This window comes from Gymnogyps californianus, chromosome 16 (assembly GCF_018139145.2).
Source record: "Gymnogyps californianus isolate 813 chromosome 16, ASM1813914v2, whole genome shotgun sequence".
NCBI lineage: Eukaryota > Metazoa > Chordata > Aves > Accipitriformes > Cathartidae > Gymnogyps > Gymnogyps californianus.
In genome coordinates, this window is record NC_059486.1 from 4,269,547 (window position 1) to 4,283,748 (window position 14,202).

General features: G+C 42.8%; 1 protein-coding gene across 2 annotated transcripts in view; it reads right to left on the bottom strand.

Moving 5' to 3' along the window:
- Positions 1-14,202, bottom strand: part of GCN1 (GCN1 activator of EIF2AK4) — a 45,036-nt gene that overhangs the window by 15,444 nt on the left and 15,390 nt on the right. For both annotated transcript variants that reach the window (XM_050906401.1, XM_050906402.1), the window contains 18 exons: positions 13,775-13,953; positions 13,507-13,600; positions 12,625-12,738; positions 12,230-12,428; positions 11,583-11,738; positions 8,453-8,634; positions 8,088-8,168; positions 7,462-7,605; positions 6,608-6,735; positions 6,233-6,422; positions 5,751-5,821; positions 4,791-4,956; positions 3,055-3,249; positions 2,618-2,864; positions 1,865-1,986; positions 1,440-1,554; positions 754-933; positions 192-412 (listed from right to left, as the gene is read on the bottom strand). In XM_050906401.1, the coding sequence (XP_050762358.1) occupies positions 192-412; positions 754-933; positions 1,440-1,554; positions 1,865-1,986; positions 2,618-2,864; positions 3,055-3,249; positions 4,791-4,956; positions 5,751-5,821; positions 6,233-6,422; positions 6,608-6,735; positions 7,462-7,605; positions 8,088-8,168; positions 8,453-8,634; positions 11,583-11,738; positions 12,230-12,428; positions 12,625-12,738; positions 13,507-13,600; positions 13,775-13,953 (2,784 nt within the window). The remainder of the gene's footprint in view (positions 1-191; positions 413-753; positions 934-1,439; positions 1,555-1,864; positions 1,987-2,617; positions 2,865-3,054; positions 3,250-4,790; positions 4,957-5,750; positions 5,822-6,232; positions 6,423-6,607; positions 6,736-7,461; positions 7,606-8,087; positions 8,169-8,452; positions 8,635-11,582; positions 11,739-12,229; positions 12,429-12,624; positions 12,739-13,506; positions 13,601-13,774; positions 13,954-14,202) is intronic.

Here is a 14,202-nt window from a genome sequence, read left to right on the forward strand (position 1 = left end):
GAATTGTCACTGTCTTTATAGCCATTATCTCTTCATTTACATACACTTAATTAAAGAAGCTGCATGGATTCTAATATTGTCTACCTTAACAGCAAAATCCCAAACCCAAATAAATTCTCTCGAGTGCTTGCTCTCTTACCTCCTACACAGTAAATACAGCATACAGTTAGAGCGTGCTTTTAGTACTGTACCTTCTGATCAGTGAGGGAGTACATGTTCCCAATGATCTGGGCAGCCATTTTCCTGGTGTCTGTGGAACGATCTTGAAAAGCTCTCTGAACAATTGGCATGATCAGCGCTAAGGACGGTGCATCAATGAAATGGACAAATTTGGTGTCCAGTAAAGTCTGCAGACACTTCTGGGTCTTCCTGGAGGGGTCAGTGAGAGCATCCAACAGAACTGGAGCGATTGCTGAACATTTTTAGAAAGGAGAGAAAAGGCTTTATTTGTACATAAAACAAAAATGGATGTCAGGGTGAGCTGGTGTTCTCTCATGGGATGTTTTAGATCCTTCTAAAGCAACTAGCAGCATAGGGACAGAGGAAACCCTATTAACATTAGCTGACAAAACGGACAGGAGTATTCAAAAAGCCTTGAAGCAAACAGCTGCTGTTAAGCTTTCATGTTATACCCTTCTAGGAGTAGTTTCATTTCTATAGAAGTTTGGATTTAATCCTAAATGTTGTGAACATAAACCTTGCTATTATAAACCATGGTCATGTCAGGACATTAGAGATGTAGACGGTTCTTACCCAGGATCTCTGGATTCCTGATGACAGACCCAATCTGCCTGAGAGCTTGCTGACCTGCATTCTGCACCTTCACGTGAGAATCTGTGAGCACTTCAGTAAGTTTTGGCACAATATTGGGTAAGCAGGAAGAGAGCTGTTTGGGAGCACAGTACGCCATAGCCCCCAGCAGTTCCACTGAGCCTGTGCATTAAGTACACAAAAAGAAATTAAAAAAAAAAAAAAGAAAAAAAGACAAAAGAGATAAGAGAAGAGATATGAGAAGATGATCACATTTACCTCAAACTCAAATCTACCAGTCAGAGAAAACACAGAATGGCTGAAATGCAAATGCATTAAGCTAATCTATGCCACTTAAAGACACTAAAAAACTTTTTTTTTTTTTTTTTTTTTTTTTTGCGGGGGGGATGTACCAGGGAAAAGAAGGGGCAAGAGGAAACCTCCAGCTTCTGGAGTACTTCTAGAGAGATAGGGGGTAAAAAGCGTCCCTTGAATCCGCTGGGGGAAAAAAAGTTGCCCAAATGTGTCAGGGAACTCATTTGTACTTTGAAAGCCGTAAGTTCCACAGTCCCTTATAAGACAATAAACTATCACGGCCATCTGTAGGGATGAAGGAATAAAGAAGGGAAATGACAGCAAAGGGAACTGTGGGTTACTCTCAATCATGTCAGTCAGGTATTGGTCCATACCAGCTTTAGTTCTCCAAGATTCCTCTTCTAGTGCTGCAAGAAGTGATGGCAAAACCAGCTTCACTCCATGAGTACTCAAGTTGCTCATCACGGCTTTGGCACAGTCATCTGCAGCCTCCAAGGAGAAGAGAACATTTACAAGCTGTGTCATAACGCATGTTTTTTTCCTTCCTCAGAGACCCAACGGGAACAAAGCCTTCATGTAAAATAGTGTCTAAGTACAACAATGCAGCTAGCCAAGTAGTTCCCAATTAATGGCCAATGAAATAAGATGCTTTCAGTTATTAAGAAGATCAAATTGTTATTAGTGGTTTCTCAAGGGATAGGTGACCTTCTCACTTTGCCTAGTTACAAACAGTATTCATATCCATTCCATTTCAGTTTTCTCTTAACACTCATGTTCCCAGAAATTTAAGGCATCTTACCTCTCGCACATACTGGTTCCCATCTCCAAAACAAAGCAGCAAATGAGGTAGCACATGAACCACATAGGGCTCAAAGAGCTTTCCAAGCATGCTGCAGAGCATCTCGAAGGCAAACAGAGCCCCTAAAGAAACAAAAAGGACACTCAGAAGAAAGTACAACTTCATTTAAAGGGGATGGAAAGAGAAGATAAAATTTGCCAAATATCTGTAGAATTTCTCCAAAAGCACTCAAATCTCACAGCTGGAAGTTTCTTGCCTTCTTGCACTTGTGGCTAGTGCTGTGGTGGGGATTTCTGGTGTCAGAAAGGACAAGAAGCCCAGTAGCATTAAAAACATGTAACAGTCCTCCGAGTCCTAGCTTAGGTAAGCAGAAATAGGGACAGGAAATATCCAGCAGCAAAAGGAACAACTAGGCTGGGAGAGCCCCTCTGGACCAGCTGGAGCCAAACACATACTGTCTTACAGGGAGCAGGAGCCCCCCGGCAACATCTGCCTTTGAAAACAGGAGGGAGGGCGCATGCATATTGACCAGGAACCCTTCTTCCACCACAATGCAAACAGAGCAATTTTAGGACACTATACACAATCAGTGGCCTCATGACAGACACTTCCCATTTCTTTCTCTGCGAACTGCAGTAAAATAAATGTAGATAAACCAAGCGCAGGGGTTCAGGTATCATTTGCTCTGACCACAATGGTAGTAGGTACAAGAGAAATACTAAGTATTTGGAGGGAAAAGCTTTTGTCTCTTACCCTCACGCCGACGGAAGTTCTTCTTGTCCTGGATAGCATCAGTCAGTGTGGTCATCATCTCCTGCTGCTTGAGAGAGAGGATGCCAAGGCCTTTCACCAGGCCTGCCAACCCATAAGCCGCACCTTTGCGCTCAGCATACTTATCAGACTCTAAAAGCAGCTGCATTAGCTTCTGTATCATTCCTCCTGCATCCTCCTTAATTGCAGGCACCAGAGGTGGTAAACAGCTTGCAACCGACTCTTGAACCTGTAAAACAATCCACCAGCTATCAGATCACAAGATATTCATCACCAACATAACTTCCCCCTAGACTGCACCCACAATGACAGCTTTCTGTCACCAGAGCCATCTTCCATCTCTCTGACATCCCTGAAAGTATCACAGTGTTAACCTGCCTCTGCATGGAACCCGAAAACTCCTCCAAGGCAGCACCTACCTGCTGAGATGGTGTGGACAAGGCTGCTATCAGTTTGCCAACAATTGGTTTCACTTTAGGGTCACTCTTGTCCAGATGTTTTGCCAGTGAACCCATCAGAATGACCACGCTTTGCCTGACAGCATCATAACTGGCATCATTAGGAGCATTTTTCAGGAATTCTTCAAACACTGGCAAGAGAGAGTTAACATTGTCCTGAAAAACAAAACCACAGAACTTGCCACTAGAGTCCACTCAGAAAGAGATCTGCTATGCTCAGTGGACTTGTTTGTTCTTCTCTGAGCCAACAAATGAACAATCACACTGTATTTACGGTTCATTTAATGTGTCACATCACATAAAACCTTGTGCCACCCTGACAGGCAACAAATATTTCCTGCTAGAGAGACATTATCTCTTAAAAATTAGATCCCCTGTCCTGGTTTCGGCTGGGACAGAGTTAATTTTCTTCTTAGTAGCTGGTACAGTGCTGTGTTTTGGATTTAGTGGGAGAATACTGTTGATAACACGCTGATGTTTTAGTTGTTGCTAAGTAGCATTTATCTTAAGTCAAGGATTTTTCCAGTTTCCCATGCTCTGCCAGCAAGCAGGTGCACAAGAAGCTGGGAGGGAGCAGAGCCGGGGCAGCTGACCTGAACTAGCCAAAGGGGTATTCCATACCATGGAACATCATGCCCAGTATATAAACTGGGGGGAGTTGGCCGGGAGGGGCAGATCGCGGCTCTGGCATCAGTCAGCGGGTGGTGAGCAATTGCATTGTGCATCACTTGTCTTTTGTTTCTCTCTTTTTTTGTTATATTCCTTTTCATTACTATTATTATTATTATATTTTTATTATTATTGTTAGTTTTATATTTTATTTTACTTTAGTTATTAAACTGCTCTTATCTCAACCCATGAGTTTTACTTTTCTTCCCGACCCTCCTCCCCATCCCACTGGGAGCGGGGAGCAGCTGCGTGGTGCTTAGTTGCTGGCTGGGGTTAAACCACGACATCCCCCAAACCTGCCAGCACGATGTGCTGCCAGAAGCAATGCAAGCTAGCTAGCCTAAACCGTCAGTGCCTGCTCTTTTGCTTGCTCCATTTGCAAAGGGAGAACAGAAAGATAAAACAAACAACACTGCTTTTCTAAGAAACAGAAGGAAAGAATGAATAATACAAAAATACTCCAACTGTCTTGGGCTTAACAGGAACACAGAGGGCTGTCTGGAAGAGGTGACTTGCACATACGAGAAAATCAGAAGCTGAGCAATTTACATCCTGCACACCTCCCCCATCTGACACTGCTGGAGAAGGGCGAGCAGTGAGGAGAAGGATGGTCCTCAGTTCTCTGAATGACTTCAGTTGTTTTCAGTTTAATTAAGCCAACGATCAGCAAGCTTTCATGTTTTGCTTTGCATGAAGCCTGAAAGGGAAATCTCACCTGCCCGGGATTAAAAGATCTGTGGTCTGATTTTACTTCTATTACTCTAGTTTTATATCATTTTAACTCCAGTTAATTCAGTGCTATTTCTTTTTTATTGCAACGACAGGGAAAAACTACACTTTTAGTCAACACTAGTCACTAACAGAACAACGCGGAGCACACAAAAATTCCTACTACAGGAAAGTTTTTAGCTATTACAAGTAACAGTAACCCCTAAGAAAAAAAAAATTAAAAATCTATGGGCTCCAACACAGTACCTACATTTTCATCCCACTTTTTTCCACTACTAGAGAGAAGCGTTCAGACTTACTTTGCCATGAGTGTTGAGCGTTGAAAGAGCAGCATCTAACATGCACTTCCTGACTTCAGGACTGCGATCATTCAGGGCATCCGGTACAAAAAACTGAAAGAGGGGCTTCACCTGAGAACTGTCCAGATGCTGGGAGAGCTTGTTGAGGGCCAAAGCTATGCCACACCTGTAAAGATGGTGAGCTTGTGAGCTTACTGACTTTTGACAGAATTTGCTTGAGGTCACAATCACATTTGCTATCAGTAGTACATTACAGAAATTGAGAGAGAGAACCACTACAAAACTGAAGAGCTTCAGAGTGTCCAACCTACATGCAACTTCATTACATGCTGCAGGTTCCCAAAGGACAACAATCCTTCAGCCATATAATGACTTTTATCCCAATTAAGCATTACAGATACTTGGGCCGACAAAGACAGACATCAGGATCACTTCATCTACTGCTGAAATACAGCAGCTTTACAACCAGGTACCTCAGCACTAAAGAACAGATTAGCTTAAGACGGGTAGCAAGCAAGATGATCTCCAATTAAACCTGTATAGGGCATACAAGTAGACAAAAAGTAATTACCCAAACTGGATTTTGTCCAGTTCATTAAGGCTCGCACTGCTGCTCTTGAAACAATCAATTGCCCACACAGCGGTGGGAATACAGTAAGATAAGACAAAAATCAGACAGTCTGAGAAGGAAAGACTGTTCTTATCAGAAGGACATAGAGAAGATAGCACCAATATTTTGATGGAACTGAGAGCATTTCAGTTTGGCCTGCCCAGCCTGCTTGAGGGGCACAAATATTCTCTACCAGAAGGAAACATGAAACCAGCAAGTGAATACAACTGCATATATTTGCTCCTTTAACACTTCCTTATTTCTCCACTGCCTGAACTTCTAAATAAAAATCTGGAACCTCTCATTTGGATGCATAGGAAGTGATGAGATCAATCTGAAGATGACTGTACCTTGCTTCCCACTGGTCAGGCGGTGATTCAGATATCACTCGTCCCAAAGCATCCAAAACTGGAGGTGGCCTCTGCAAGAAGAAAAAAAATTCATCAGAATGCCTTTTCCATGGACATACACGCAGAGAATACTGTCAGCCATACCTGCAATGCCATTTCTAAAATACTGCACAGAGGTATGACACCACTAGCAGAAGAACATGGTAAAAAACAAGCAGAGCGCTAGCTTGGGCCCAAAAAAACTTAGATTCCAGCCCCTGCTCTGCCAGAATCTTCCTGTATCACCTAAGGCACATCTTCCACCTGTGCAATGGTGCCATTACTGTCTGGTAACTCGAGGACCAAGACATTAGAGTCTGTGATAAGCAAACACACAGCAACAGTAGGCTTCGTGCATATCCTCAAGACAGACAAAAGGAAAAGTGATTAATGAAAGATATAAAATACAGCACAAGCTCGTGCCTTAGGACAAGAGTACTTACATAGAGCTTCTCCTGGTAAATCTCTGTAAGTTTATTCATGACCTCTGCCGCTTGGTTTCGGTACTGAGCTACAGCTCTGGAAAGAGCTTCAGCACCTGCTTGTCGCACTGCCTCTTCATGGTAGATGACATCTTTGATCAGCAGAGAACAGAGGTCAGGCTGCAGCTCCAGACCCATGGACTCCCACAACCTGCAGTGCACACAAAGAGGTGACGGATCACCCTTCAGCAAGAGAAGCCACTGCTACATGCAAATATCAGGGTGACCTAAACCTGCCCTCCACCTGCGGGAGGCAAAGCCCCTGCCAGCGGAGCTCCACGAGGTGAGCAGAACAGAGGTCCCCTTACAATCCAATCAGCCAGAAAGAACTCTTACCTCTCTGCCAACTTCTGAATCTCATCTTCCACATCAAACTTTACTACCCAAAGGCGACGCAACAGATTCAGTCCATTCTTTTCATCACTGTCTGGCGTTGGTAGAACCATTTGTAGCTCCATCAGTCCCTGAATCAGTTTACAGGAGAATCAGTGCAAGGATCTGATTTTAGAAACAGATACTTTAAAACACTTAAAACCTTTGCCGAGTCAAGCTCTCAGTGGCTGGAAGTGTCAAAATTCATGTTTGCTTGTGCAGCACACCGCCCGTGCAGATTTCCTGTTGCTAACAGGTGAGATGGGGAAACTGAAGAATAGTGCTCCATAGGCAGGCTGCAGAGAGGCAACTAGGCACTAGGTTGTGCTCTGGTGACTACAGTCTTTTCTGCTTCTAAGTACAGAGAAGCCAGCTCAGTGAGCTAAGCTGAAATTTGTTTCATGGCAAAGAAAACCAAGCACCCTTGGGTTTTTTCCTTTCTTTTTTATGTTCTCAGAAGTGACTAAGCCTGAAGCTTTCCAAAAACACTGGGCCCAATACAGACATAGGAATTTTTTGACAGCTTCTCTCTTTAAGACTAAGCTCTATGCAATTGTAAATAGGTGTTATGTTGTCATAATTACACCTGTTTTAACAAAAAAAAGGTGTGGATAGACCGAGTACTCCTTTTTGCAAGATAAATCTAGCATAAAGAGCATTACTTAGAGCATTATTGTTCAGTAGCTACTGCCTCCGCCTGCAGACACACTGCCCAAAGACTGGCATCACAGCTGAAGCCTCTCTTCATCAGTGTTAGAGAAGATTCACCTCCTCAAAAATTAAGGAATTCAGTGTGACCCTGCATGATTCCCACCTACCCTGAGAGCTGCATCTCGAACATTCATGCATGGAGATTGCAGGGCCTGAAGCAACACATCGATCTCCTCCTGTTCGGCATAGGCACAGCCGTCCTCCCCGCTGCTGCTTGTGCACAGGGTGGTCAGTGCATTGGAAGCCAAAACCTAAAATGCCATGAGGAAGTATTAGAAATTCCACCACCTTCTACTTCTGTCAAAGCAAGCGCAGGGTGGGGGTTGAGTGCTATCACAGGAGAATAAATTCTCAAAGAACAGTGACAAAAACAAGAACTGACGAGTTCAGTCCAACTGTTTGCCTTTTTCTTATTATTGACCTTTCTACCATCTCATCCCTTAGAACAAACACTCAGGGGAGCGACTACTAAACTTCTTTGACAGAGCAAGGCCCTAGAGAAGGAATAAAATGTCACCTGTGGAAGACTGAAGAATATGTTTGGTGCAATAAAACCCACAGGAAAAAGATGCAGACATTTTATTCCAAGAATCCCATAAACACAGGAGAAAATTGGTAGTGTATCAACCACCAGCCTCAGAGACTTAAACCAGGTGGGGGTGTATTTCCCTCATTCAGATGGTGATGAAACTGAGGCAGAATCCTGACTGTGGTTATGAAGCCAAGGACTCACCTGTAACCGTGGAGAACCCGTACCTATCACCCGGGTCAGCAGAACCAGCATGTCCCTCCGGGGCAGCAACTCTGGGCCATTCTGAAAGGTTGGGGGGAGAAAAGGTGGAGGGAGGAGAAAAAGCCTTATGTTTTGTGAGTCCAAAGCACCTTGCCTGTGTATGACACTCCTTACAAAAATCACAATCAAAACTTAGAGCTGGGCAGGTAACCAAAACCTGTGACAGAAAACAATCTTACGTTGTTAACTCTAAGTTGGAGAATTAATCTGCTTTGTCCAGTTTACACTGGACAAGTTGTTTTACCCCACGCCTCATCTGAACAACTGCTGAAGGAGGTCATCTGATCCCCACAGCTCTCACTTACCTCATCCACCAGCAAAGCTTGGCCATTTGCTGATGATCTCAGCTGAGCATGGACCGTAAGGATCTGCAGAATCTTGACCAGGAACTCCTCCTTGTCTTCGCTGTCATGGGGTGTCTCAGTCATAACCGTCTTCAGGAGAGGAAAGACTAAGGAAAATGCTGGAGCTGATAATGGGGCAGCACCTGCGAAAAGGAAAAACAATCCTGTGAGCACAGCTGATCCGCTCATGTCTTTGTTTTATAATATTGACTGGCGTAAAATGTACGCCTTGGTAGCTCATAATGGATATGGCCAGCTTCAGCCTTTTACAAACATGCTAAGAGACCCTAAGTATTTCTATGCCCCTAGAAACACCCGGTCCAAAGGACACTGTCTCATGGGTATCTGGACTTAACCCACACAGACAATGCTTAGCCTGTTCAAAGCAGCGCACGCAGCCGGCCCCTGTTTAGCCTCTACCACTTTGCCACTTCACTTAACGGCAGCAACAGTATGGCTCCAACAGTGACATTTGGCATTTCAGTGTTCGGTTAACGGTTGGACTTGATGATCTTAAGGGTCTTTTCGAACCTAAGTGATTCTATGATTCTACCTAACGTTGTTGTTGCTTCCTACACCAATGAGCTGGCTTTAATTAAAGTCACATTAGGATTCCAAATTACTTCCAATGCTTCAACAGTGCGAAAATACTCACTGTAAACGAAACTGAAACAATTCAATGGATTAAAGTAGACAGACAGGCAAAACTGAGGTTTTGTCTATCCTGGAAGGGTGGGCAGTGGGGGACGGGACACAAAATCAAATCCATCACACAACCAAAGTTGAAATAAAATCTATTATTTAAAGTGCATTAAGTTTGTGTGTACACTCCGAGAACTAAAATGAATTAAACTAAAAGAAAAATTATGGTCAATTTTACTTCTGAGCAGGAGGATCCACACAGGGATCTGATACAATTTAACTAATTCACTTTTAAAGTTCATTTGTCCCAAAGTAGGGGCCTGTTTGCCAGCTACACTCCCTTTAAACACTTCCTACCAACCTAGCTAACTTGTCATTCCAGTCTTCAGCTGGATTCTTGAGAATGAGGTTCCTCTAGTTCTGGTGCAAGTGTCAACTCCCCTCCCCCCTTGAAAAAATTAAAGCTTTTGGATTCCCGTTGTTAAAGATTTTGCTCCTTCCTTCTCACAGGGGCTTGGCTATGGGCCATAACAAATACTCCTTCCAGTCCTCCAGTTAGTCCAGTTAAAATTCAAGTATTAGACGTCTACGGAAAACGTTTGCTTTCTACATCCTACCTGTGCTGTCAGAGAACGCCAGAATTTAAATTTCTAAGATGCAGATAAAAAGCACTGCAGATACAATACTGCAGCATTAGTCAGCTTATGTAGGGCATGGAAACTGCAAAAGTAGTTCAAGGGAGAAATATTAAATACCAAACACACTGTGAGCTCCTAATTATTTAACATTAATAGCTTAGGTGAAACCTCCTCCATTTCTGATGTGGGATTTTTTCTCTCTGTTTGCTCAGTATCTGTTTGCTTTTCTGCTTTTTTTTCCCCCCTTTTTCTTTTTTTTTAATTATTGGCCAGATATTTTTAGGCTTAAGCAACTAGATGTCCCCTCTAGATGCAGCAGGAGGAAGAAAGCTTTATCTGAGAAGATAAATGTTCTAATAACACAGTAGCTGGTATTGACCAATGCGAAAAAGATTATAAAATGTATCTTGGCATTTCAGCAGTGAATGATAAATTTTATCATCCACATTATAAAGAGGTATGTCTCTCTTAGATCTCATGGTAACCTAAGAAACTAACCTCTACTAAATAATATTGCAAGACTACACTCCAAAGAACTTTGAAAATGAGGAAAAATCATTTGGGAATATAACATGACTTGTCCAACAAAGTGCTATGAAGCCTACTTCCTCTCTCTTGTAGAAGTGGGGGGGGGGGGGAAATCAGACAGTGATTTAATTAAGCACCGTAGGAAATCTTGAAGGATTGAAATACTTCCACTACTTTCTGGAAATAAGCCTGAAAATGGATTCAAATGTTAATGAACTTGCACCACTATGGAAATAAATTGCATAGTGGAGACACTGACTTATCACTGAGATGTTCGGCACTGAAGTGGTGCTCAACATGGTCAATTGTTACTACTCAGCTTGAAGATTACGTGTGCCACACTCACACAACGGCAGATCTGACTGGCAACAGAACAGTAAGAGGAGAACTGAACTACTGGGGTAAGGGACCAAACGGAATCCTGCATTTCCTTTAAAAAATTATAAACTATCTTCCACAGCAGCTTTTGATTGAGCTAGATGGTGAACAACTCCAAAGCCTGGATGAACCACCTCTATCACTACAGTACACCAGATGCTTTAAGACAGCCTAAGCCATCCCTGCCTCCAAAGGAAGCAGACCTACCCTCCCTCTTCTGTGCTACTGTCTTCAAAGTAGTGGTACAAGTACTTGTGCGCCCCATTGTGAAGCAGATTCTGGAAGTGATCTAGATTAAAACTAACCCGGGGGGGGGGGAAGAAAGAAAAAAGAAAACAAAAAGATTCAAGAAAAAAAGGTTCATTTTAACCCAGATCATATTCTTGCACTGTAAAAACACTGGTGCTCGCCTTCGTGTTACAGAGCGGGAAAGAACTGCTTCTACAACTGTGCCAGAATAAAATATTCATGAACTGCAGCACTACATAGCAAACAAGCAGAGGCCACAGACACTCCACTGCTGAGATCACAGATAACAAGCAATTATTTTGTCTTTCTACTTAGTCTCACTGAATCACTTATGCTAAGTGGTGTTGAAAGGTAGGAACTGTCCTTGGCAAAGATGAGCCTTAATTTCACTACTATTACTTCTGTATGAACCATTTTAAGAAAAAATACTGTTATTTCATTTCTACACTTACTGTACTTGTAACATCATTTCTACTACTACCACTGCAAAAAAAACCTTAAGGTTTTTCATATCTATGAAGACTTACCCGATTTAAAAAAAAAAAAAAAAAGTGAAGTCTCACCTATAAAACATTATATAAACATCAAAACTAAAACAGCTCACAGAGTTATTGCAGGGCACAGGGAGGGTCAGAGGGATCTACAATACTTTTTACCTGGCTCTCCCTTGCCCGTTCGGCTAGGAACGGTATGGGCATGCAGCAAGCTAACAACTCTGTTCAGAGCAGTAGGCAACTCTTCTTGACACCAGGATTCATCTAATTCACATTCTGGTTTCATCAGGCGCAAGGTCACATGGCTTACTAAAATACCTGGTATGAAAGAATAAAGACTCCGTGAGAGGACTAAAATCAGACATTCCTTGAGAGAAAAATTCCCCAGAACACAGACCCAAGAATTATAACAAAGCTCTGGGCAAGAGCCCAGGCTGCAAAAGAGGCACAGAGAAGGAAGCACAGCCCCGAGGCTTATACAGGACAGCTTTCTTTACAACAGATACATGTGTGAGTTACACTCGCATCCTCCAAACTCTGTGCAGGGGAGACAGTCCTGTTGTGACCAACTGCTACTGAGAGGTGGTCACAATGACTAGACAACTCCTTGTCTTTGGACCCAGTCCTCTCCAGCAGTAGGATCTCTGGGACGTCGCAGTCATCTCCCTAAGCACTGTTCCAGGGTGGTTTTTTCTCTTGGCTTTCTGTGGTACATGGTCATGATCCACAGCTTGTAAAAGCAAGAATTTTCACCGCCCTGCCATAAAAATAATGCACCTTGCCCTTAAATAGCAACTGCAAATACTAACCAAAGGTTTTCAGTCGAGCAGGCATGACACAGGAAGCTAAGGAAAGAAAAGGTTCCTTAATCCTTGGAGCAGCCAAAGGCGATCGAAAAAGTGGCAAGAAGGAACCGATGAGACCAGGGATGTACTGAGTTAGACCAGGAGGCTTTCTCTTTATAACAGTGTCCAGGAGTCCTAGAGCTGTTTCCAGCTCATTATCAAGCTGTAAGAGAAACAATTCAAAAGGTTACCATTAAAAACTCCATCGGGGAAAAATCAAGTTGTTAAATCAAATTTCTAATGAAAGAAACAAATAGGTTATTGCCAAATATTCTCTATGCTGTTCCATTTTCCTTTTTATAAAAATGACTTGGGTCATGGTAGCTGCAGAGCTGGCAAAAAAGACCATCAAAACTTACCTCCTTCAGACGTTTTCTTATCTGAGACTCCCTTTCCAGCTGTGCATGCATCAGCTCCTTCTGCTTGCTAGTTAGTTGCACCTCATCCTTTATTCCTTTCTTCTTCTTTATTTCCTGCAGCAGAGCGCCATGGACATTATTAACCAGGAGCTACTAACATCATCCCCTCAATTAGGTAGAGAAGAAAGTTGGACACATTGGGGTTTTTTGCAATTTACTTCTAAAACAGTATCAAAATATTCTTCAAAGCATATCACTCTTAAGTGAAGACACAAAATGGAAATCAGCAGGTTAACAACACTTTAGTGACCCATTAGCAGCATAACATCAGTTTCTCCCACGTTTAAATTGGTCACAAATTATTTGATATCATTAAAAAGAGCTGTCCACCTCTTTCTACAGGGATGGGCATGTCATCCTCCCCAGAGCAAACAGAAGTCAACCTTTAATAAAAGAATGCTCCAGTCGACCTGGTACGTTCCCTTTCTTTCACCAAATTCTTCCCCCCACCTACACCCGTTGCTCTGGCCAGACTGAACAGAACTGCTGGCTGTCAACAAGATGGAAGCACCCATTTAACAACCCTTACTGAAAAAGGTACACGAGATATATTGAACAAGAGATGAAGAGAAAAAACAGAGATTACCAACTAGTAAACACACTCACAAACAAGCAGAATACCAAATAAATTGATAGAAATACAGATATAAGAGAAAAGAAACTGATACATACAGATATAAAAGACAACACTTCAGTATTCAAAGAAGTTCAGAGAATCTTTCCCAACAGCGTACACACATATGCCAGAAGCCATGCAACAAAACAGATGAGATAGTAGTGAAGGTACTGACCAGCCTGGCTTTCCTGTTCCCATCAACTCACCTCCTTCAGCTCCAGCTCAATGATTTGTTCCTTGAAGGAATAAGCTTTGTTCTCTCTCTTCATGTTAGCCTTTTTCATACTATCCTGTTGAGCACTGAGAAGGAAAAGTAGAGAAAAGAATCAGCCCTGCTCTGGACTAATATCCAGGCACACAAATCCAGGAACTCCTGTCCAGGAAGAGCATCTGACAAACCCACTCACCCACTGGCTAGACACCAGCAGCGATCAATCCCCAGGTGCACAGAGAAAAGAAATTATAAAGTCTTACCTCTGTATTATAGATTTGTCATACAGTTCTCCCTCTGGTGTCTTCATGATGGCAAATTCCTCTCGAGTAACCTGGCACAGAGCTGGATTCTCCATTGATGCTGAGATAGTGCTGATGAGCTGTGGGAGCACTCTACCAGGTGAAAGCAGAGAGAGAGATCCCACTGCATTCATAGATGACTATCAAGAAAACAAAGGGAAACAACATTATCAGTATTCCGTGAAATTGTCTCAAAAAAGTATGCCCTGTTGAGGCAGCCCACGTTATGTTATAATTCCTAATTCCTTGTTCAGTGGGTACTTGAATCTTATCTAAAATTCTGCTCGGTTGCTGGTACACGTTCTTTCCCCCTTAAATCCCAGCTCCTTTTCACCAGAGACGTTCTCTTTGAACCTGCCTTTCCCCACCTTTTAGACAGATCTCCTTCC